The sequence below is a fragment of the Chiloscyllium plagiosum genome, unplaced genomic scaffold (assembly GCF_037043375.1).
Source record: "Chiloscyllium plagiosum isolate Xiang-an unplaced genomic scaffold, Cpla_swu_hap1 HiC_scaffold_6, whole genome shotgun sequence".
In the NCBI taxonomy this organism is placed as follows: Eukaryota; Metazoa; Chordata; class Chondrichthyes; order Orectolobiformes; family Hemiscylliidae; genus Chiloscyllium; species Chiloscyllium plagiosum.
In genome coordinates, this window is record NW_028270144.1 from 18,711,044 (window position 1) to 18,734,351 (window position 23,308).

The 23,308-nt window shown below is 42.1% G+C and overlaps 1 protein-coding gene across 1 annotated transcript in view; it reads right to left on the minus strand.

Moving 5' to 3' along the window:
• Positions 1-343: 343 nt before the first annotated feature.
• The window catches only part of pcca (propionyl-CoA carboxylase subunit alpha), a 378,154-nt gene continuing 355,189 nt past the window's right edge, over positions 344-23,308 (minus strand). The window contains exons 23-24 of the mRNA XM_043691289.2: positions 5,265-5,342; positions 344-808 (exon numbers count right to left, since the gene is read on the minus strand). Coding sequence (XP_043547224.1) covers positions 740-808; positions 5,265-5,342 — 147 coding nt within the window. The 3' untranslated portion in view covers positions 344-739. The remainder of the gene's footprint in view (positions 809-5,264; positions 5,343-23,308) is intronic.

The following is a 23,308-nucleotide window of genomic DNA, read 5'->3' on the forward strand; positions in this document are numbered from 1 at the left end:
CTCTCCTTCCACCTTCCCTAACCTCTAGCTCTACTCTCCACTGCTCTCTTTTTAAGACTTCTCCTCCCTTCTCCCACCTCCTCTTCTCCTAACACTCTTCTCTGGTCTCCCTGCTTTAGGAGGGATATTGTGAAACTTGAAAGGGTTCAGAAAAGATTTACAAGGATGTTGCCAGGGTTGGAGGATTTGAGCTATAGGGAGAGGCTGAACAGGCTGGGACTGTTTTGTCTGAAGCAGAGGCTGAGGGATGACCTTATGGAAGTTTATAAAACATGATACCCGACACTTCTTCCTCCCGACACCCGCTGCCAGTTAGGTGCAAGAGAAAACAGATAGCAATATTTGAAAAGCATTTTTACTTATCTTAGATAAACGTGGATCAATAAATGTGAGGAACTTGGAGGTGTTATCATAAAATGTCCATTAACTCCCCTGTGAAACCAGCGATAATATTTCTCCTCAAGGTCAAATATTTTGATTAACAGCTCAGTATCGTATCACATTTCCACATCGCTGAGTAGGGGAAACTTCAAAATTTAGCAATGCTACCAACTATACACCATGGGAAATAGTTAGTGTTCCTATTCTGCAAAAGACAGTAAATATTACTGAAGTAGTAAACAGAAAATCCATCGAGGAATATCTACCAGTGTTTTACAATGGGGAGTTACAAACAGAAATCCACGTACATGATTTGAAATAAAACATATAAAATGCTCCTCTGTAGAATACACACACATCACTCAAATTCAATAAGAATATCTCCTTCTCCAACTGTGTCTCCTGGATTGCAGTGCACCTTCATTACCTAAACAAAGGCAAGAACGAAAAACAAATTTACAGTTAGAGTCATAGAGATGTACAGCATGGAAACAGACCCTTCGGTTCAACCCGTCCATGCCGACCAGATATCCCAATCCAATCTAGTCCCACCTGCCAGCACCCGACCCATATCCCTCCAAACCCTTCCTATTCATATACCCATTTAAATGCCTCTTAAATGTTGCAATTGTACCAGCCTCCACCACTTCCTCTGGCAGCTCATTCCATACACATATCACCTCTGTGTGAAAAAGTTGCCCCTTAGGTCTCTTTTATATTTTCTCCTCTCACCCTAAACCTAGTTTTGGACTCCCCAACCCCAGGGAAAAGACTTTGTCTATTTATCCTATCCATGCCCCTGATAATTTTGTAAACCTCTATAAGGTCACCCCTCAGCCTCCGACACTCCAGGGAAAACAGCCCCAGCCTGTTCAGCCTCTCCCTGTACCTCAGATCCTCCAACCCTGGCAACATCCTTGTAAATCTTTTCTGAACCCTTTCAAGTTTCACAACATCTTTCCAATAGGAAAGAGACCAGAATTGCACGCAATATTCCAACAGTGGCCTAACCAATGTCCTGTACAGCCGCAACATGACCTCCCAACTCCTGTACTCAATACTCTGACCAATAAAGGAAAGCATACCAAACGCCTTCTCCACTATCCTATCTACCTGCGACTCCACTTTCAAGAAGCTATGAACCTGCACTCCAAGGTCTCTTTGTTCAGCAAAACTCTCTAGGACCTTACCATTAAGTGTATAAATCCTGCTAAGATTGGCTTTCCCAAAATGCAGCAGCTCGCATTTATCCGAATTAAACTCCATTTGCCACTTCTCAGCCCATGGCCCATCTGGTCCAGATCCTGTTGTAATCTGAGGTAATCCTCTTCGCTGTCCACTACACCTCCAATTTTGGTGTCATCTGCAAACTTACTAACTGTACCTCTTATGCTCACATCCAAATCATTTATGTAAATGACAAAAAGTAGAGGGCCCAGCACCGATCCTTGTAGCACTCCACTGGTCACAGGCCTCCAGTCTGAAAAACAACCCTCCACCACCATTCTCTGTCTTCTACCTTTGAGCCAGTTCTGTATCCAAATGTATATTGTATACAGGCAACATGGTAACCAACAAGGTGAAGTAACGCTTATCTGAAAACAGCAAAGTAATTTCTGCATCATTCTATCCTATTTCAACTATTTTTCCCATAATTGATCCTACACTCAATGTTCAATTTTAATTTTTAAGGTATTAACATTTGCTATAATTTACTTGTTCATGCTACAGCTATTCAAAGCCCTGGTTTGATCACACCACAGTAACAGCTATTTGAGACATTACCCTTTAGGAGACTCTGAATTGGATTTACTGGAATAATACCTGGATTCCATCATTTAACTACAGGAAGAAATCACACCAACTAGGGGTATATTGCCTAGAATTTCACATTTTAAGAGTTGGTAGGCAAGTAGAAACCATTTCCGCTGGTTAATAAGCCTGGGACTACAGAGCATTATCTAGAAACTTTACAGACCTTTCAGGAATGAACTTAAAAAATACTGTGGAAGTTTGGATCTCTTCTGAAAATGGTTATTAGTGATTACTCCCCAGCAGGATCCTTAAAGGTGTATTCTCTGGATTCCTCCCAGTGCCAAATGTTAGTGAGTAGAAGAATAGATAGATAGAACAGATGAATGTGTGGTGGAAGAGTTGGTGCAGGAGGGATGGCTTTAGATTCCTGGATCACTTGGTCCATTTCTGAGGAAGGTTGGACCTGTGCGAGTCCAGTGGGTTGCACCTGAACTGGAATGGAACCAACATCCTTATGGGGGTGTTTGCTGGCGTGGGTACTGGGAGTTTAAACCAATTTGACAGAGCAATGGGATACATAGTAAATATAATGGAAGGGGGTGATCAGAAACAAGCATAGAAGAACCACCAAGACAAGTTAAGGCACAAGGGTGCGTGGATGGCATTATGCAAGAAGTCTTGTGAGTAAGGCAGAGAAGTTTATAATGTTGATTAATGCATGGGGATGTGACATCAGTGATATCGCAGAGACATGGGTGAGGGAGAGACAAGACTGACTGCTCAATATTCCATGATATAGAATCTTCAGATGAGACAGGAGACGATGTGTAAAAGAGGAAGCAGTGTTGCAATATTGATTAAGGCGTCAAATGCTGCAATAAAGAAGGATGATATTGTAGAAGCTTCCTCAATTGAGGCCATATGTGTAGCGCCTAAAAGCAAAAAGCGGGCAGGTACTTTGTATGGGTAGACTACAGGCCCCCAAAGAGTCAGAAAGAGATAGACAAATATGTAGGGAAATCTCAGCAAAGTGTAAAAATATTAAGGTAATTATAGTAAAGAATTTCAACTTACCCATATTAACTGGATTAGAAAGTGTAAAATAATTAGAGGGGGGCAAATTCTTAAAAGTATGTTCAGGACAGCCGTTTAAACCATCATATAGAAAATCCTACAAAATAAGGGGTGGTTTTGGACTCAAATTTAGGGATTTAAACCAGAAAAATCACAGATGTGGTAATGGAGGAACATTTTGATGATAATGACCCATAACTCAGTCAGATTTAAAGGTAATTATAGAAAAGGACAAAGATGGGCCTGAAATAAAGGTTCTGAATTGAGGGGGAAGGCCAATTTTAATATTATCTGACAGGATTTGGTCAAAATGAACTGGGGGCAGTGACTTGCAAGAAAATCCATATCAGAGCAGCGGGAGTCATTCCAAAGGACAATACTGAGGGTGCAGTCCAACATGTTCCTGTAAATATGAAGGTTGGGATAAGCAAGCCTAGAGAATCCTTGATGTAAAGATATGTACAGGATTAGATAAGGGAAAGGAAGGAAAATTATGGTAGATACCAAGGGCACAAAACAACAGATGCATAAGATGAGTACAGAATGTATAGGGGGAAGCATTAAGGAAAGTTCAAAGGTGTTCATAAGTATATTAGGGGCAACAGAACAACTGGGAACGAGTAGGTCCCATTAAGGACCACAAAGTGGCAATCTGCATGAAGCCAGTAAACATAGCTGGAATTTTAAAGGAGTGATTTACACCTGTATTCACTATTGAGAAGGACGATAGAGGCATAGAAATCAGAAAAGGGGGCTGTGATGTACTTAAACAAATTAGCATTGAGAAGGAGGAGGTATTAGCTTTACTGGTGACCTTGAAAGTAGATAGATCCTCAAGTTGCTGATGAAGGCAATGGAGGAGATTGCAGGGGTTCTGACATCAATTTTTGAAATCAGTAAATTTGCAGATTACATGCAAATTGGTGGTGTGGTAAACAATGAGGAGAACTGAATGATGTAGACAGATTGGTCAGATGGGCTGAGCAGTGGCAACCGGAATTTAATCTTGAAAAGTGTGAGGTGATGCATTTTGGGAGGATAACAAGGCAAAGGAGTACACAATGAATGGCAGGATCCTAGGAAGTAGAGGTTCAGAGGGACCTTGGTGTGCATAATCTTGAAGGCAGTAGAAATGATGGATAAAAGGGTTAAGAAAACATATGGGATACTCACCTTCATCAGTCAAAGTATTAAATACAACAGTATTTTCACTTTACCCGTGCAGGAGCTGGTGATGATGGAGCTGTACATAACTTAGGCCACAGCTGGAGGACTGTGTACAGTTCTGGTATAAAAGATGGATGCAATTGTACCAGAGAATACAGTCACCAGGATATTGCCTCAGCTGGAGCATTTCACCTATGAGGAGAGATCAGTAAGGCTAGGGCTATTTTCCTTCGAGCAGAGAAGGCTGAGAGGAGACCTGATTGATGTGTACAAAGTTCTGAGGGGCATAGGTAGGGGAGATAGGAAGGAACATTTTCCTTTAGTAGAAAATGTCAACAAGGCACAGTAAGGAGCAGGAGGTTTAGAGAAGATTTGAGGAAAAGATATTCCACCCAGACAGTGGTGAGTATCTGGAATTCACTGCCTAAAAGGGTGCAAGAGGCAGGAACCATCAAGGCATTTATAAAGTATTTAGATGAGCACTTGAGGCACCACAGCATACAACGCTATGGGCAATGTGCTGGAAAATGAGATTAAAACAGATAGATGTTTGATGGCTGGTGCAGATATTATATGACAAAGGCCCTGTTTCTGTGCTATTATAAACTCTAAGTGGCTTATTTAAATAATCTGCTGCATTCATCTGATCTGCATTTTTATTTCAAATTTAAAAAGATTTCATGCGTCAAAAATTTTGAACCATCCAGAAACTACACGCAAAGTTTTGTTTTACATGAAGGACGAATCAAAATAATAATTCAAAACAGATTTTTAAAGGTTAATCTTTAACCAAAATAAAAATGTTATAGGCAGCAGTAGGCATTACCTTCTCCAACCACTGATCCCATTAACAGATAAATGTTTATAATCAGTTCCAGTAAACATACCTTGCCAGATTTTGCGGCAGCCAAACTGTTCTGCATTTTCATTGCTTCAATCACACAGACCTCCTGACCTTCTGTAACCTGCACAGTTTATGTTTAAAAGAAAACGTTTTATTAAAATCTGAAGACTGTGGCTGGAAACCTCACATTTTATCAAAGGCCAGCGTTTTCACTGTCCCAGAAAGGTAGATGCAGAAAATGAATTACACACCATGAGAAAAATCATTACAGAAAATGAGCTGAATGCCACCAGGCCAGCTGATACCCTGCTTTGTTTTGTTTAAAAATTAAATTTGAAAGTTAAACCAAGCAGAAAGGTGCCAGGTTTGATGTTTTGTTGCACTGTTTACTGGCAGCTGCTGCAGGGGTAAAGTGAAAATGATGATTAATGTCAGCACTTCTCTGACCTTCTTATGGAAGAGCACTGCCATCTTAAATACCAGATTCACAAGAGTGTAACTGGACAAAGTTTGACATCAAAGGAGGAGACATTAGGACAAGGACCAAAAACGTTGTTCAATAGATCAGTTTCTATGATGCATCTTAATGGACCAGCATACAAAGAAGGAACAATAGTAGGTCTCTCAGTCCTTTGAACCTGCTCCACCATTTAATAAGACTGTGGTTAACCTCAGTGTTAGATTCCTGCATATCCCTGAAAGTCTTTCATTCCCTTGGTATTCAAGGATCTATCTACCTCTGCCTTAAAGTATTTAAATATTCTGCATCCAATATGACTTTACGGAAGAGAGTTCCAAACTAACACAACTCTGACAGATAAAAAGTCTCATCTCTGTCTTAAATGAGTGATCATAGAACATAGAAGAATACAGCGCAGTACAGGCCCTTGGGCCCTCGATGTTGCGCCGATCCAAGCCCACCTAAACTACACTAACCCACTATCCTCCATATACCTATCCAATGCCCTCTTAAATGCCCATAAAGAGGGAGAGTCCACCACTGTTACTGGCAGGGCATTCCATGAACTAACGACTTGCTGAGTGAAGAACCTACCCCTAACATCAGTCCTATATCTACCCCCCCTTAATTTAAAGCTATGCCCCCTTGTAATACCCGACTCAATACGCGGGAAAAGGTTCATACTGCCGACCCTATCTAACCCCCTAATCATCTTGTACACCTCAATCAAGTCACCCCTAAACCTTCTTTTCTCCAGTGAAAACAGCCCCAAGTGCCTCAGTCTTTCCTCATACGATTTTCCTTCCATACCAGGCAACATCCTGGTAAACCTCCTCTGCACCCGTTCCAATGCCTCCACATCCTTCCTATAGTATGGCGACCAAAACTGCACACAATATTCCAGATGCGGCCGTACCAGAGTCTTATACAACTGCATCATGACCTCAGGACTCCGGAACTCAATTCCTCTACCAATAAAAGCCTGTACGTCATATGCCTTCCTCACCGCACTATTTACCTGGGTGGCAACTTTCAGAGATCTGTGTACATGGACACCAAGATCCCTCTGCTCATCCACACTACCAAGTATCCGACCATTAGCCCAGTACCCCATCTTTTTGTTATTCTTCCCAAAGTGAATCACCTCGCACTTAGCTACATTGAATTCCATCTGCCACCTTTCTGCCCAGCTCTGCAGCTTCTCTATATCCTGCTGTAACCTGCCACATGCTTCCTCACTGTCAACAACTCCTCCGACTTTCGTATCATCCGCAAACTTGCTCACCCAACCTTCTAACCCCTCTTCCAGGTCATTTATAAAAATGACAAACAGCAATGGTCCCAAAACAGATCCTTGCGGAACACCGCTAGTGACGGCACTCCATGAAGAAACTTTGCCATCAACTACTACCCTCTGTCTTCTTCCATCCAGCCAATTCCTAATCCAAACCTCCAACTCACCCTCAATGCCATATCTCCGTATTTTCTGCAGTAGCCTACCATGGGGAACCTTATCAAACGCCTTACTAAAATCCATATATACCACATCTACCGCTTTCCCCTCATCAACCTCCTTCGTCACCTTTTCAAAGAATTCAATAAGGTTTGTGAGGCACGACTTGCCCTTCACAAAACCATGCTGACTATCCTTGATCACATTATTCCTATCCAGATGTGCATAAATCCTATCCCTTACAATTCTCTCTAAGACTTTGCCCACAACAGAAGTGAGACTCACCGGCCTATAGTTACTAGGGCTATCCCTACTCCCCTTTTTGAACAAGGGAACCACATTTGCTATCCTCCAGTCTTCTGGGACTACTCCTGTAGACAAAGAGGACATAAAAATCAAGGCCAATGGCTCTGCAATCTCCTCCCTTGCTTCCCAGAGAATCCTAGGATAAATGCCATCAGGCCCAGGGGACTTATCTATTTTCACCTTTTCCAGGATTTCCAACACCTCTTCTCTACATACCTCAAAGCCATCCATTCTACTTATTTGTGACTCAGTATTCTCATCGACAACAATGCCCTGTTCCTGAGTAAATACTGAAGAAAAGTATTCATTCAGTGTCTCCCCAATCTCTTCCGCCTCCACACGCAACTTCCCCCTACTATCCTTGACTGGACCTATTCCTACCCTAGTCATTCTTTTATTCCTAACATACCTATAGAAAGCCTTAGGGTTTTCCCTAATCCTATCGACTAAGGACCTTTCATGTCCCCTCACTTACTCTTAAACTATGACCCCTAGTTTTAGATTCTGCTATGAGAGGAAACATACTTTTGACATCCACCAGGTCAAGTTCCCTGAGGATCTTATGTGTTTCAATTGTAACCTTTAATTCTTCTAAACTCCAGAGGATACAGATCTAACTTGTCTAGCTTTTCTTCAGAAGGCAATCTGCTTACGCCAGATATTAAACCTTCTCTGAGCTGCTTCCAATGCATGAACAACATTCTCCCAGTGTCTGCATGGTTTCCTCCGGGTGCTCCGGTTTCCTCCCACACTCCAAAGATGTGCAGGTCAGGTGAATTGACCGTGCTAAATTGCCCACAGTGTTAGGTGTATTAGTCAGGGGTATATACAGGATAGGGGAATGAATCAGGGTGGGTTACTTTTCGGAGGGTTGGTGTGGACTTGTTGGGGCTGAAGCATCTGTTTCCAAATTGTAGGGAATCTAATTTAATCCTTCTGTAAGTATGGTGATCAGTAATGTGGACAGTACTCCACATGTGGTCTCACCAATGTCGTGTATAACTGAAGCATAACTTCTCTCCTCTTGCATTCAATTCCTTTTGCAATAAACCATAACATTCGATTTGTCTTCCTGATTATTCACTGAATGTGTGTGCTGTAATTCATGCATGTATTTCAGAGTCTGCAACCTCTCACTGTTTAGATAATACACATCTTCTTTATTCTTTCTACCAAAATGGACAATTATCACTCTTGCCCACATTATATTTCATTTGCTGGATCTTTGTCCACTCATTTTACCTATATCCTTTTATAGGTTCATTATGTCCTCTTTGCAACTCAATGTTCTACCAATCTTTGTGTTGTCAACAAACTTGTCCACTATACTTTCGTTCCTTTCATCCAAATAATTTACATAAACAGTGAAGAATTGAGGCCCTAGTGATGATCCCTGTAGCACAACACTCATGACATAATTCCAGCCTGAAAAAAAGACCCATTTATTTCTACTGTCTGCTTCCTGTTTAGCGGGCCAATCTTCTATCCACCCCTGTGTTACTCCCTACACTGCGAGCTCTTATTTTCTGCCGTGACATCTCTTACAGACCAACGATGTGCAGGTTAGGTGGATTGGCCATGCAAAGTTGCCCTACAGTATCCAGGGATGTGCAGGCTAGGTGAATTAGCCACAGGAAATTACATAGATAGGGGAGGGTCTTGGTGGATGCTTTTCAGAGGGTCAATATGGACTTGATGGGCTGAATGTCCTGCTTCCACATTGTAGGGATTCTATGATGATACTCAAGACTTTTGATTTGGCATATTATTAAATACCTTCTGAATATCTAAGTACAATATTGAAAGTTTAATCAAAAAGAAAAAGGAGACGTGTAAGGTTTAGGAAACTGAAATCAGAGTTGGGCCTTAAAGAATATAAAGGAAGTAGGAAAGAAATTAAATAGTGAATTAGGAGGGCTAAAAGGGGAATGAAATGTCCTTGGCAAGTAAGGTGAAGGTGAATCCCCAAGGTATTTTAGAGATATCTTAAGAGGAAGAGAGTAGGTAGGGAAATGATAGATCCAATCAAGGACAAAGGAAGGAACTTAAACATGGAGCCAAAAGGAGTAAGTGAGGTCCTCAATGAGCACTTGCACCCATATTCATCTCGGAGAACGACATGGATGATGGTGAGATGAGGGAGGAATACATTGATATTCTAGGGAATGTCAATATTAAAGAAGAGGAGGTGATAGTAGGCTTCAGAAACATTAAGGGAGATAAGTCTCCACAGCCAAATTGGATCTATTGCAGGATACTGAGGGAGGCAAGGGAGGAGATAACTTGGGCCATAACAGAGATCTTTCCATCCTCTTTAACCATAGGCGAGGTCCCAGAAGACTGGAGAATAGCCAATATTATTCCTTTGTTTAAGAAAAGCAGCAGAGATAATCCATGAGATTATAGGCTGGTGAGCCTTAGTGATAGGGAAATTATTGGAGAAGATTCTTAGTGACAAGATTTACTGGCATTTGGGAAAAGAATGGACCTATTAGTGATAGTCAGCATGGCTTTGTGGGGGTAGGTCTTGTCTCACAAACTTTGAGGCTACATGGTGGCTCAGTGCCAGGGACCCAGGTTCGATTCCAGCCTCGAGCAACTGTTTGTGGGGAGTTTGCACATTCTCCCCGTGTCTGTGTGGTTTTCCTCCGGGTGCTCCAGTTTCCTCCCACAGTACAAAGATGTGCAGGTTAGGTGGACTGGCCAGGCTAAATTGCCCAGTGTTCAGGGAGGTATCAGTTAGGTGCATTAGTCAGGGGAAATGTAGGCTAATGGGTCTAAGTAGGTTACTCTTCAAAGGGTCGGCGTGGACTTTTTGGGCCGAAGGGCCTGCTTCCACACTGTAGGAATTCTAATTCTAATTTAAAAAAAATTGATTTGAATTTTTTGAGGAAGTAACAAAATGATAGATATGGGTAGGGCAGTGGATGTTGTCTACATTGACTTTACTGAAGCACCTGACAAGGTCCCTCATGGTCGGCTGGTCCAGAAGATTAAGTCCATGGTGAGTTGGCAAGTTGGATACAAAATTGGCTTGGCTATAGAAAATAGAGGGAAGTGTTTTACTGACTGGAGATCTGTGACTAGTGGTGTTCTGCGAGGATCAGTGCTGGGACCTCTGAGTTTGTAATATATATATATATATATATATAAATGATTTGGATGAAAATGTCGGCAGTTTGATTAGTAGGTTTGCAGGTGACATGAAAACCAGTGGAGTTGTGGATAGTGAGGAAAGTTGTCAAAGGATACAGATCACTTGGAAAGGCAAGCGGAATTGAATCCAGACAAGTGGAAAGTGATGCTTTTTGGGAGGTCAAACGCAAGAGGAAAGTATTCAGTAGATGGCTGGACCCTTGGGAGCACTGATATACAGAGGGATGTTGGGTGCAAGTCCATGAAAAGTGGCAACACAAGTGGATAAAGTGGTAAAGAAGGCATATTGCATACTTGCCCTCATTGGTCAGGGCATTGAGTATAAAGGTTGGCATGTTGCAGCTGCATAAAACTTTAGTTAGGCCACATTTGGAGCATTGTGTACAGTTCTGGTTGCCACACTATGGGAAGGATGTTAAAGCTTTGGAGAGTGTGTAAAAGCCATTTACCAGGATGTTGCCTAGATTGGAGTGAGTTAGCTATAAGGAGATATTGGACAAACTTGGATTGTTTTCACTAAGTTTCAATGGGTGACTGGCAGCCTGATAGAAATATATAAAATTATGAGAGGCATGGATAAGGTGGATAGTTGAAGTCTTTTTCCCAGGATGGAAGTTTCAAATACTAGGTTTAAAGTGAGAGGGGAAAGTCTAAAGGAGTTGTGCGAGGCAAGTGTTTTTTTCACACACAGAGAGGTTGGTGCTTGGAACATGCTGCCAGGGGAGGTAGTAGAGAAGTCAATGTTTCAGGTGTAATTCTTTTTCAGGACCTCCTGATACTGCCTGGCTTGCTGTGCTCTTCAAGATCCTTGCCTGTCTATTTTGGATTTCAGGATCTGCAGTTTTTTTTGTCTCTAGAGGAGGTAGTAGATGCAGAAATGATAATTTCGTTTAAGAAGCTTTTGGACAGACACACAGGGAATAGAGGGATATGGAACATGTGCAGGCAGATGGCATTAGTTTAGAATGGTATCATGGTCAGCCCCATCATGGTGGGTGAAGGGGCTGTTCCCATGCTATATTGTTCTAATACATGCCACTAGATCCCCATTCTCTACAACACAAATTACTTCTTCAAAAACCTTCAATAAGTTAGTTAAATATGATTTCCCTTTGACAAAACCATGTTGGCTCAGCCTGATTACCTTGAAGTTATCCAAGCACCTTGAGTCTTGAGTAATAGCTTCTAACATTTTCCCCAAGGCAGATATTATACGGAATGAAAGACAAACTTTCCATTATACCTTTGTGGTACGACATATTAAAGATACCTTGAGAATCAATACTGAATCAATCCTTAGATCCAGCTTTGGTCATTGTGGTGAAAACAAAAAGTGCTGGAGATCACAGTGGGTCAGGCAGCATCTGTGAAGATAGAGAGCAAGCTAATGTTACGAGACTAGACAACTCTTCATCCAGAATTCATCGGATGCTGCCTAACTAGCTGTGATTTCCAGCATTTTTTGTTTTCAGTACAGATTCCAGCATCGGCATTAATTTGCTCCTACATTTAGTCATTGTAGAATGCTGAAAGGGTTGAAATTATAGCAAAACTAGTAAAAGGAGAAAAAAAAACACAGAAATACATGGAGAAACTCAGCAGGTCTGGCAGCATCTGTGGAGAGAAAGCGGAGTCAATGTTTCAGGTCAAGTGACCGTTCTTGAGAACTTGTAAAGGAGAATTGACTTCAATGTGTCAAATATTTAAACAATACAAGAGAGTACTATCCTTAGTAACCACAGAGTCTTGTGTGTGTAGGCTTTAGAGAGGGTGCAGGAAAGTTTTGTGGCAATGTTCTAAGGATGAGAGCCTTCAGCAGAGTGCATAATTCAGCAAAGTTGTAGTTATTCTCCTTATAGAACCCGAAGGTTGAGAGGAAATTTGATAGAAGAATTCAAAATCTTCTTCTTTGGCAATTCCTCATGGTCGATGATGACTTGCTTCCACCTTGGGATGGTGGGTGGGAGGACGAATAGGTTCTGTGGTGGCTGAATGGTTCAAATCTGGAGCTGCAGAGTCTGTCTCAAATGGGGCAGGTGGTGTTTGAGGAGAAGGGTGGATGGATGCTCTGGGTTCTGTGCGCTTTTTCACTTGGCCTCCATGCGCTCCATTCAGTGACGCTCAAAGTGGTTGGTGCCTTTGCAGATGATTCTTCTCCAAGTTTGTGTATTCAACGGCAAGCTATTCCCACATGTGGGTGGGGGGAGGTTGCAATTGTTTAGAGAGGCTTTCGGAGTGTCCTTGTAGCATTTTTTTCTGCCCTCTAACTACAGTAATCACTTACCATTGTGGAGGTCGGAGTAGAGCACTTGTTTTGTGAGTCTAGTGTTGGGGATGTGGACAATGTGGCTTGCCTATTGCAGCTGATTGCGGTACTGAGGATATTGACCTGGGAGAGGGTGCTCATGTTGGTACGTTTATCCCGCCAATGGATTGCAGGAATTTGTGAAGGTAGTGCTAGCGATGACTCTCCGGGGATTTACTGTTTATGGTCCATGTTTTTGATGTATATTGGAGGGTGGAAAGCATGGCTGCTGTTGGACCGTGAGCTTGGTGCTGCTTTTGAGGTCTCGGCCTTCAAGGCTGCACTGGAGTTGACGGTGGGTTTCTTTGTCAATATTTGCTTGCAATTTAAAAGGAGGCTCCCGAGATATGGGATCCACGCTGCCCAGGGGTGTGCTGAGGATTATGATAGCAGGCTGGCTTCCTTGTGTGGCAGGAGTGGGCTGGCAATGAACTTTTGTTTTCCAGATGTTTAATCTGAAGTCAATTCTCTTACGCGCCTCAGTGAATGCATCGGCAATGGTTTGTAGCTCTGAGTGTGCTGGCACACAGGCATCGTCTGAGGGTAGAGGGAGTTCCTGTTGGCAAAATGGTCAAGAACCAGAGGAAATAGATTTAAGGTGACTGATAAGAGAAAAGTAATGGTGACATGAGGAAAAGCCTCTGCTGTGAATGGTTAGAACTGAAATGGACCTGAACATGGAGAACAAGAACAAGAACAGGGATAGACAAAAAAGCAGGGCTACCGTGGCATAAGACAAGCTGAATTGTAGTAGCTGAGAGCTAGCATAGACAATGGGCTGAGTGATCTCCTTCTTTCTGTAATCATTCTCGGACTATGTGAATGCTTATTTTAGTATATTAACTAGCTGGTGTTTTGGACTGTAATCTCTGACTAGAGAAACATATAGAACTGCATATTTAATAGCTGGCAGTACACCAGTGTGCAATGTGTTTGGCAACAAGGCTCAATGTAAATCCTCTAGAGATTAAAAAGATCGCATGCCACTCAACAATTGGCAGGATGCGACCCTCTGACCAATTCTTAAAAAGAAAGCCTTGCTTTCCCCAGTATCGTTTCAGCCTTCTCTCGCTCTTTCTTTCTCTTTCTCTCACTAGGAGGGCGGGATTGGTTTGGATTTTTCGCATCTGCTGTCAAGTGTCACTCCCCAGCTCTCAGGATGGAGAGACAGACAATTCAAGCAGAACTCACAGGACATGGCTTTTTTTTAAATCCTCCACTTCTGTTGAAGTAGATGCTCCATCTGGTGGCCTGGACTAAATCTGACAAAAGTCACCTGCGGGAATTGGATCATTGCGACTGGCTGCCTGAGGGTTCTTCAACTTATCCAAACTTGCCAATGTGCAGTCAGTTTTCAGTTTACACCACTTAGTTGAAAACTGCCCATCAATAAAAAAGCATTAAATCAATCTTAGAATTTATAGCGCTGATGCAAACCATTTGTTCCTTGTTATTTGGATAGTTATTAGTTGACTTCTACCTGAGCTTCCTCCAATCCTACCAAAATGTCACCAACTCTTATCCTCAAATCCTTCCATAGCCTCATCCTCCCTATTTCTGTCAACTCCTCTAGTCCAAACAATATGTGCAATTCTCAAATTATAGCCTTGTTTGGTTCCCTGATATTAACCACTTCTTCAGCTGCCTTGGCCATCAGCTCTGTAAATCCTCCCTACACCTTGATCCTGCTTTAAGAAATTCCTTCAAAACTACTTCTGAGACCAATCTTTTGGTCCTCTGTCATAATAGCTTTCTCTGGTGCACATGGCTTGCTTCGCAAAATGCCTTGCCAAGTTTTATTATGCATTAAAGCTGCCAAATGAAAACAGGTTTTTGTGTATATCTGACCCTAAATGTTTAACCTTCTATCTCTTTCTCAGTCATGTGTTTTATCTAGGGTTCCGTGTAATGCACCTCTATTATTCATCTTAACCACTTCACATGGTAGTGAATTCTACATTCTCACCATTCTGTGAAAAAACTAACAATCATCCATCAGATCTATTAGTCAGTTTTGCTCAGTGTGCAGTTTTGGGTTTATTACAGATTTTATTCTGTGGTAATAGGAATAGGATTCGAGAAGTCAGTCAGTCCCTCAACCTGTAACACTGTTTAGTTAGATCATAATTGATCCGTTTCTTAACTTCATCCACTTGCTTTGGTTCTATGTCCCTTTATCCATGAGCCAATAAAACTCTACTAATCTCCACTGCAATTTTTTCAATTCACTTCCAGCCTCAGCAGTATTTTTGGGGACAGAGTTCTAAATTTCTACTACCCGCTGTGTCAAGAACTGTTTTCAAATTTCACCCCTAAATGGACTGGCTGTAATTTTTAAGTTCCTGTCCCTTTGTTCTAGAAACACCACTCCCCCATTCAGAGTAAATAGTTTATCGCTATGTAATTTATTAAATTATTTAATAGAAAAAGAACAGGGAACATGGCAAATATCACTGGGATAGTAACAGTGCTAGGAGAGGGTGAAGATTATGGAGTAGGAAAGATGAATTTTTGAAGCCGTTTCAGCTTCAGTAACATCAATTTAATATCAACTTATTAAGTACTTTACAATTTATTCAGTAATTTACTTTGTAATCCAAGACGGCACTGGAGTGTGGTGGCATTATACACGTTTCACTGTATCTAGGTGCAAGTGACAATATTAAATAAATTCCACTCATATTTAGACCACATTTCACAAACAATTTCAAAGTTATTTTGAAGACTTAATGATTATGACAATCGCTCTTCAGTGTTACTTCCAAAATAGTCAAAAGCCCTAGAAGTCTTTCTGACAAGTTCAGTCATTGATGATGGACTTCTGTTTCTGCCTCTAACTGATGCAAAGTTTGGTCGGTTGGAAACACATACCTTTCATCCAGTCTACAGCATCCCTTCCTCTCTGACACCAGGTCAGGGTTCACATTCGCATCAGATTATCAGACTAGCAACTCATTAGACTGCGGTCCGCTCTGGGCCAGAGTGAATTTGCAGCAAAGAGAGAGAGAAAGAAAACAAGTCTGGCCCATTTACTGCACAGAGCTTGGCATTTTAGGAGCTTTTGAACATTGCACAGCATCGCCACTTTTTTTTCAGATTTTCAGACATCTCTGACTGATGATTAATTGTGAGTGATGGGAAATAAGACCAGCTGCTTGCCATGGCCTACAACATTACTATAATAGATATAAGCTGCCAATTTTCCAGGTTTACTGGCACGTCTTCTCTGTGCAATTAAGGGAAGTTCTAAATGATATGGAAATCTATCAAGGCCCATTTATTTTCACAGAGTGGTTCCTCCCTGGGGACTTGCATCTTAAAATTTTGGGGACAATCCAATAAAAAGGTAAACTGATTTAGTCTTTGCAAGTATATTAAGACATACGCCTCATGTAAGAACATCATGACTGTGGGATGGCTCAAGAAGATTCTGAAGTCCATCCTTTAAAGACATCTGCTATATTTTCCAAGGGGTGCTGCCAAGTGCCCTTTAATTATTCCCATGAATGAACCCTCATATAAAACAAGATCCCAAAGTTACACGTCTGCAAATGTTATTAGCAGAAAGCACTGGATGCAAAAATTAACAAAATAAACCAAACAGCCCATTAAAAATGCTGCATTTTACCACATATATTTATAGCTTTATAGTGTATTAAGGCTGAGAAGCATCCAGTAGAAATATGGAAGGTGAAAGGTTCTAACAAATTCAGGCAATCACCTGAAATAGTAAATGAGTATTGATTCAGGCTACCCAAGATAACATTTACAATATTACTGAAACTTCAGTGCGCGCTGATGCCAGGAAATGCTCTAAACTAAAAATGCAAAGCATGACCGTCCCTGACAAGGAATGCCACAATTTTGGTCCTGATCCGTTCGAGATGTGAAATGAGCATAATATATTTGCTGGATGTGGCATACAGTAACAGCTGTGGTTTTCCCACATGAGGCAGTGTGCGCTATCATGGGCTGTGATCAGTTTTGAACAGATGGAAAAATACATTAGAGTTCCCCTACCCCCACACACCCTCCCGAAACCCCCCGCAACAAGCATTTACTGTCTATCTCCTCAAGAAAACAAACTACAACGTCTTTTCGTATTCAAATAGGGCGGTCACGAAATCACTTCCTTTTTTTAAGTTGCGTTCTTCCAGCAGTAGCTTTCTTTTAGCTAAGTTAAAATGAAAATAGGAAGCAAGAGGATTTGAATTGTTTGTTTTAGTGCAGGTCTTTCAGAAATGTGAGGACTGCAATGGAACTGGTGCCAGTGACATATGGCTTTCTGTGGTGCTAAACATTCATACAAGAGACAGGTTCATCAGTCATTTGTGTATCTGGATTAAAAAATTATCTCCTGATGGATGATATTTAGAGTTTACCTGCTGCTTAAACATTACCAAAGAAACACAGGTTTTTAAACCCATATGACATTAGAAACTGCAGACCATGAAATACTTTTGCTTTCAATGCTTGTATCATCCTTGCCAGGTAATATGCAGTAATAAATAAGCTTATGAAACTCTCAGCTAAAATCCACAGCCAGGGTCAGATCTGCACAGACCAATTAATGCAGAGCATCTGTTGTACAGAGCAGTACAACACCATAGAAAAACTTTGGTAGCTTAAACAAAATAAAACACCCTGACTGCAGTACTTCCAAAAAGAAAATCATCTGAATGAAGTAGAAAGTCTCATAACTTCCTTCAGGCTTTATTAAGAAGCATGAAGTCCTTCAGTAAAGGTTCAGTAATATCACATCTCTCTTTGTTCTGTCACATCCTGTGTTTGTCTGCTAAGTGTGACAGAAGGCACAAAGAAGGTCATGGGGGTCCAGCTGCAATATCACCTTCTGTTTGGGCAAAGCAAAACATAAACAAGGGATCGGAATAAAAATTATTTCACTCCAAAGAATAGGACTAAGGATATGAATAATAATTCCTGAAGATTTCCTAGATCAGAGTCCAAATGAGGTATTTCTCTGGGAAAATATATCCTTAAACCAGAATGGACTTGTTGTCTATTTTACTTCTTGCCCTTATCTTTTATTCAGTGTTTTTGAAGACACTGATCAGGAAAGCAACTGATAAATTGCAATTCACATTGCATTTTTTCTGTCAGAAGACCAGTCTCTTCTATATGATGTAAGATAGCTTAATTTGTTTGTACAAGTTGCTTAGTTTGCCTCGTTTGTATCTTTAAAATCTTAACTAGCTTTCCTCTCGTCCATTACACATTTTCAAGTTGAAAGCAAAACACTGTTGATGCTGGAAATCTGCAAGTAGAAAATGGTGGAAATACCCAGGAGGTCTTGTAAATTTGTGGAGAAAGAAACATGAGTTAACCTTTTCAGTCAATGGTCTTTCAATTAGAATGGGAAAAGGGTTGTAAATGTCAGAACAATGAACAGGTTGCTGTTCTAAAGCAAAAACAAAAAAAAATCAAGGCCAAAACATGCAAAGAACAAGAAAGAAAATGGAGGTGCAGATGGTTTTGCATTGTCAAACTCAACGCTGAGTGCAAAAGGTTGCAAAGTGCTTAATTGAAAGTTATTCCAGCCTGTAGTGGGCTCTACTGGAACACTGATAGCAGTGTGAAAGCAAGGTAGAAAATTAAAATGGCCATTGCAAGCGCTCTGTCATGTGCACAGACAAAGTGGTCATCCAATTGCCATTTGGTCTTCCCAATGTAGAGTTGACCCTAGCGTGAGCAGTAAATGCAGTTTGAAAGAACTACAGCTCTCCTTATGGCCCAAGGCTCCAAAAGCACCTTTCAGCTGAAACTGCAATTTACATGTAATCACTTGGATCAAAGAGTTGCAAGAAAGGACTGAATGCAAAGCAGATAGAGATGCAAAGGAGTTTAGGGACAAAGTTCCAGAACTTGGGTGCAAAGCAAATGAAGGCATAGTTGTCAACAGTGGGAGGATGAAAGTTGACTGTGCAAGAAGCCAGAAGTGAAGGTGTATAGAAATCTCAAAGGCTTTAATGCTGGAAGAGGTTACAGGGATATGGGAGTTTGGAGAGGAGATGGCGTTGAGGGGGGGGGGCGAACTCATGCAGTCTTGAAAACAAAGATGAGAATTTTAAACTCAAGATATTGCAAAACATTGCAAACAAACAATTCATCATTAAAACATGCAGGTTATAAATTCATGTCACTCAAATTTGATAAAGCATCCTGTTCAATGAGAGGGAAGTAGAGTTAATGTTTTGAAGAAATCATATCGGCCTTGAAGCAAACTGTTTTTCTCTCCATAGATGGTGCCAGTCCTGCTGAGCTTCTCAAACACTTTTTTTTTTAATTTCAGTTTTTGCTTTTATTTCCTGTTCAAATGTTATGTTTGCAGCTAGCAGTACTAAGACACTGAAATATAAAGGGTTTGCAATTTAGGTCACAGAATTGTACTCAAAAACAGGCTTGTGAATTCATGCCTTTATTGTCCGATACAGTTGTGGCATTTGATAGATTATAATTATTGCCTGCAGGTTCAATTGTACTGCACTTCATCAAACAAGGCTCACATCGGGTGAAACTGGACACAGCAGCAGAGGCTGCAGAGCAGCCAACTCACAGATGCACCATTACGGGCCCCAAATGATACTGGATACTATTCATGTTGCCAATTCTGGTTAAACATATTGCTGGAAGTCTCACTGTACAATCACATGCTGATCTTCTCTTACATCTTCACCATTAGTTGCCAGGTGTAGATCCACTGTCAGTGTTCTGCCATTGAACAATGCCTGAATGTGAACAGATTCTACATCCCTAAATGTCCCTGAGAAGATGGTGCAGTTCTTGGGTTGTAGGGACAACCACAGGGATCTTAGGAAAAGATTCTGTGATTTTAACCTATTTGCAGCGTAGGAGTTATGATATAGTTCCAAGTCAGGATGTTAAATGACTTGGAGGGGAATTTGCAGGTAGTAATGTTCCTATGCGTCTGATGATCTTGCCTTTCTAGGTAGTAGAGGTCATGGATGTGGCTGGTGTTGTTAAAGGAACTTTTGTATGTTACTGCATTGCATCTTATAGATGGGAAATACCACTGGCATAGTGCGTCAATGTTGGAGTGAGTGAATGCTGAAAGTGTGGCAATTAAGTGGGCTGCTTTGTCCTGGATAATGTTAAGCCACTTGAGTGTTTTTAGAGCTGCGACTCATACAGACAAGTGGTAAATATTCCATCACATTCCTGACTTGTTCCTTCTGGATTGTGGTCAGACATTGGGGAAGCAGGAGGTAAGTTACTTATCACAGAATTCACAGCCTCAGACTGCTCTTGTAGCTGTAGTACTTGCATGGCCAGTCCAGTTCAGGTTTGGTCAATGATAATCCCAGAACGTTGATTGTAGGCAATTTACTGACAGTAGTGCCACTGAACATCAATGAAAGATGGTTAGGGTCTCTCTTGTTGGAGATTGTCATTGCCTGGTGCCTGTGTGGCACAAATGTTAGTTGCCACTTGTCAGCCCAACCCTGCATGTTATCCAGATCTTGCTGTAAATGGAGACCCACTTGAGTGTCTGAGGAATTGCAAACGGTGCTGAACATTATGTAATGATCAGTGAATATCCCCAACTCTGACCTTATGAAGGAGGGAAGATCATTGATGAAACAGCTGAAGATTATTGGGCTTAGGACACTATGCCAGGAAACTCCTGTATCTGATGTCCTGGAATTGAAATGACTGACTCCCTACAGACACAACCATCTTCCTTTGTGCTAGATATGACTACAACCTGCGCAGTTATTACTCTCAATGATTTCAGATTTGCAAGGGCTCTTTGACGCCACATTTGATCGATGCTGACTTGATGTCAACAACGGTTACTCTCACCTCATCTCTGGAGTTCAGCTCTTTGATTCAAACCAAAACGGAGCATTCAGAGTAAAGGTTATTCCTTTGCAAGTGCCACTTGATCACAGTGTTGACAACCCTTCCATCACTTAGTCGATGATACAGAGAACAATTACAGGCCGGTCATTGGCCGGGTTGGATTTGTCCTGTTTTTTGTGAATAATGTTCCACATTGTGAATAAATGCCGGTGTTGTAGCTGTATTGGAGCAGCTTGTCTAGGGGCACAGCACATTCTGAAGCAGACAACTTTAGTATTACTGTCAGAATATTGTCAAAGTTCATAGGTTCAGGCTCCAGTGTTTTCAAACATTCCATGATATCACATAGAGGGCTTCTCTGAGATCAAACGCTGATTGTTGAGGTGTTGCCATGAAGAACATACCAAAATGAATATCTAGGCTCCAGCCTCGGGCGACTGTCTGTGTGGAGTTTGCACATTCTCATGTCTGCAAGGGTTTCCTCCGACAGTCCAAAAATGTGTAGGTCAAATGAATTGGCCATGTTAAATTGCCCATAGTGTTAGATGCATTAGTCAGAGGGAGATGGGTCTGGGTGGGTTGCTCTGCGAAGGGTCGGTGTGAACTGGTTGGGCTGAAGGGCCTGTTTCCACACTGTAGGAAATCTAACCTAACCTAATCTAATCTAATCTAATCCTTAATTAACTGACTGAATAATTCTTCGCTATCAGTCAAACAGCCTTTTATTGCCTCTCCAATATTTTTGAGTATAATTAATAAACAAATACATTGAAAATATATTCAAATATAAACATATTTTTTATGGCTTCTACAATCTCTCTCCTTAGTTTCTAGTGTTCTGGAGTCCCCTTGTTAATTGGCAGATACAGATGTCATGAATCATACTGAAATACCTTGTGTATTAGATAGCAGGTATCAAGCAAATCCGATCTTCAGTCCAAACTCCCCGCCCCATGTACTATAAGCTGCAAAGCAGTCTGGGATACAGTTCCATCACCTCACAAACAGGTTTATTCCAAGCGCCCACACAGTAGAAACAACACAAACAGCAAGGAGCAAACCAAAATCAGTCGAAGGAATTGTAAAGAAAAGCTGGGTCACCAGACAACTAAAAATCTCAGACTGAAAATCACGTTGCATTTTCATACTGCTCCAATTAATGAAAACTACAAACATTTGTATGGAGCCCACACTATGCTATAAAGGTGTGTTCTGGCGCACTGACCTCTATACCACTGAAGCCAAACACCATCTCAAGGACACCTCTTCCTACCGCCCCCTAGACCATGACCCCACCTTCCCATCACCAAACCATCATCTCCCAGACCATACAGAACCTCATCAGCTCAGGAGATCTCCCACCCACAGCTTCCAACCTTATAGTCCGGGAACCCCGCACTGCCCGGTTCTTCCTCCTTCCCAAGATCCACAAGCCTGACCACCCTGGCCGACCCATTGTCTCAGCATGCTCCTGCCCCACTGAACTCATCTCTACCTACCTCGACACTGTCCTATCTCCCCTAGTCCAGGAACTCCTCACATACGTTCAAGACACCACCCATGCCCTCCACTTCCTCCAAAACTTCCGTTTCCCCGGCCCCCAAAGCCTCATCTTCACCTTGGATATCCAATCCCTCTAAACCTCCATCCGCCATGACCAGGGCTCCAAGCCCTCCGTTTTTTCCCCTCCCGACGTCCCCAACAGTACCCTTCCACCGACACTCTCATTCGTTTGGCCGAACTGGTCCTCACCCTTAACAATTTCTCCTTCGAATCCTCCCACTTCCTCCAGACCAAAGGGGTAGCCATGGGCACACGTATGGGCCCCAGCTATGCCTGTCTCTTTGTCGGCTATGTAGAACAGACCATCTTCCACAATCACACCGGCATCACTCCCCACCTCTTCCTCCGCCACACTGATGACTGCATTGGTGCCACCTCGTGCTCCCGCGAGGAGGTTGAGCAATTCATCAACTTCACCAACACATTCCACCCTGACCTTAAACTTACCTAGACCATCTCTGACACCTCCCTCCCCTTCCTGGACCTCTCCATCTCCATTAATGACGACCGACTTGACACTGACAATTTTTACAAACCCACCGACTCCCACAGCTACCTGGATTACACCTCTTCCCACCCTACCTCTTGCAAAAAAATGCCATCCCTTATTCCCAATTCCTCCGCCTCCGCCATATCTGCTCCCAGGTGGACCAGTTCCACCACAGAACATACCAGATGGCCTCCTTCTTTAGAAACCGCAATTTCCCTTCCCACGTGGTGAAAGATGCCCTCCAACACATCTCGTCCACATCCCGCACCTCCGCCCTTAGACCCCACCCCTCCAACCGTAACAAGGACAGAATGCCCCTGGTGCTCACCTTCCATCCTACCAACCTTCATATAAACCAAATCATCCGCCGACATTTCCACCACCTCCAAAAAGACCCCACCACCAGGGATATATTTCCCGCCACACCCCTTTCCGCCTTCAGCAAAGACTGCTCCCTCCGTGACTACCTGGTCAGGTCCACGCCCCCCCTTACAACCCACCCTCCCATCCTG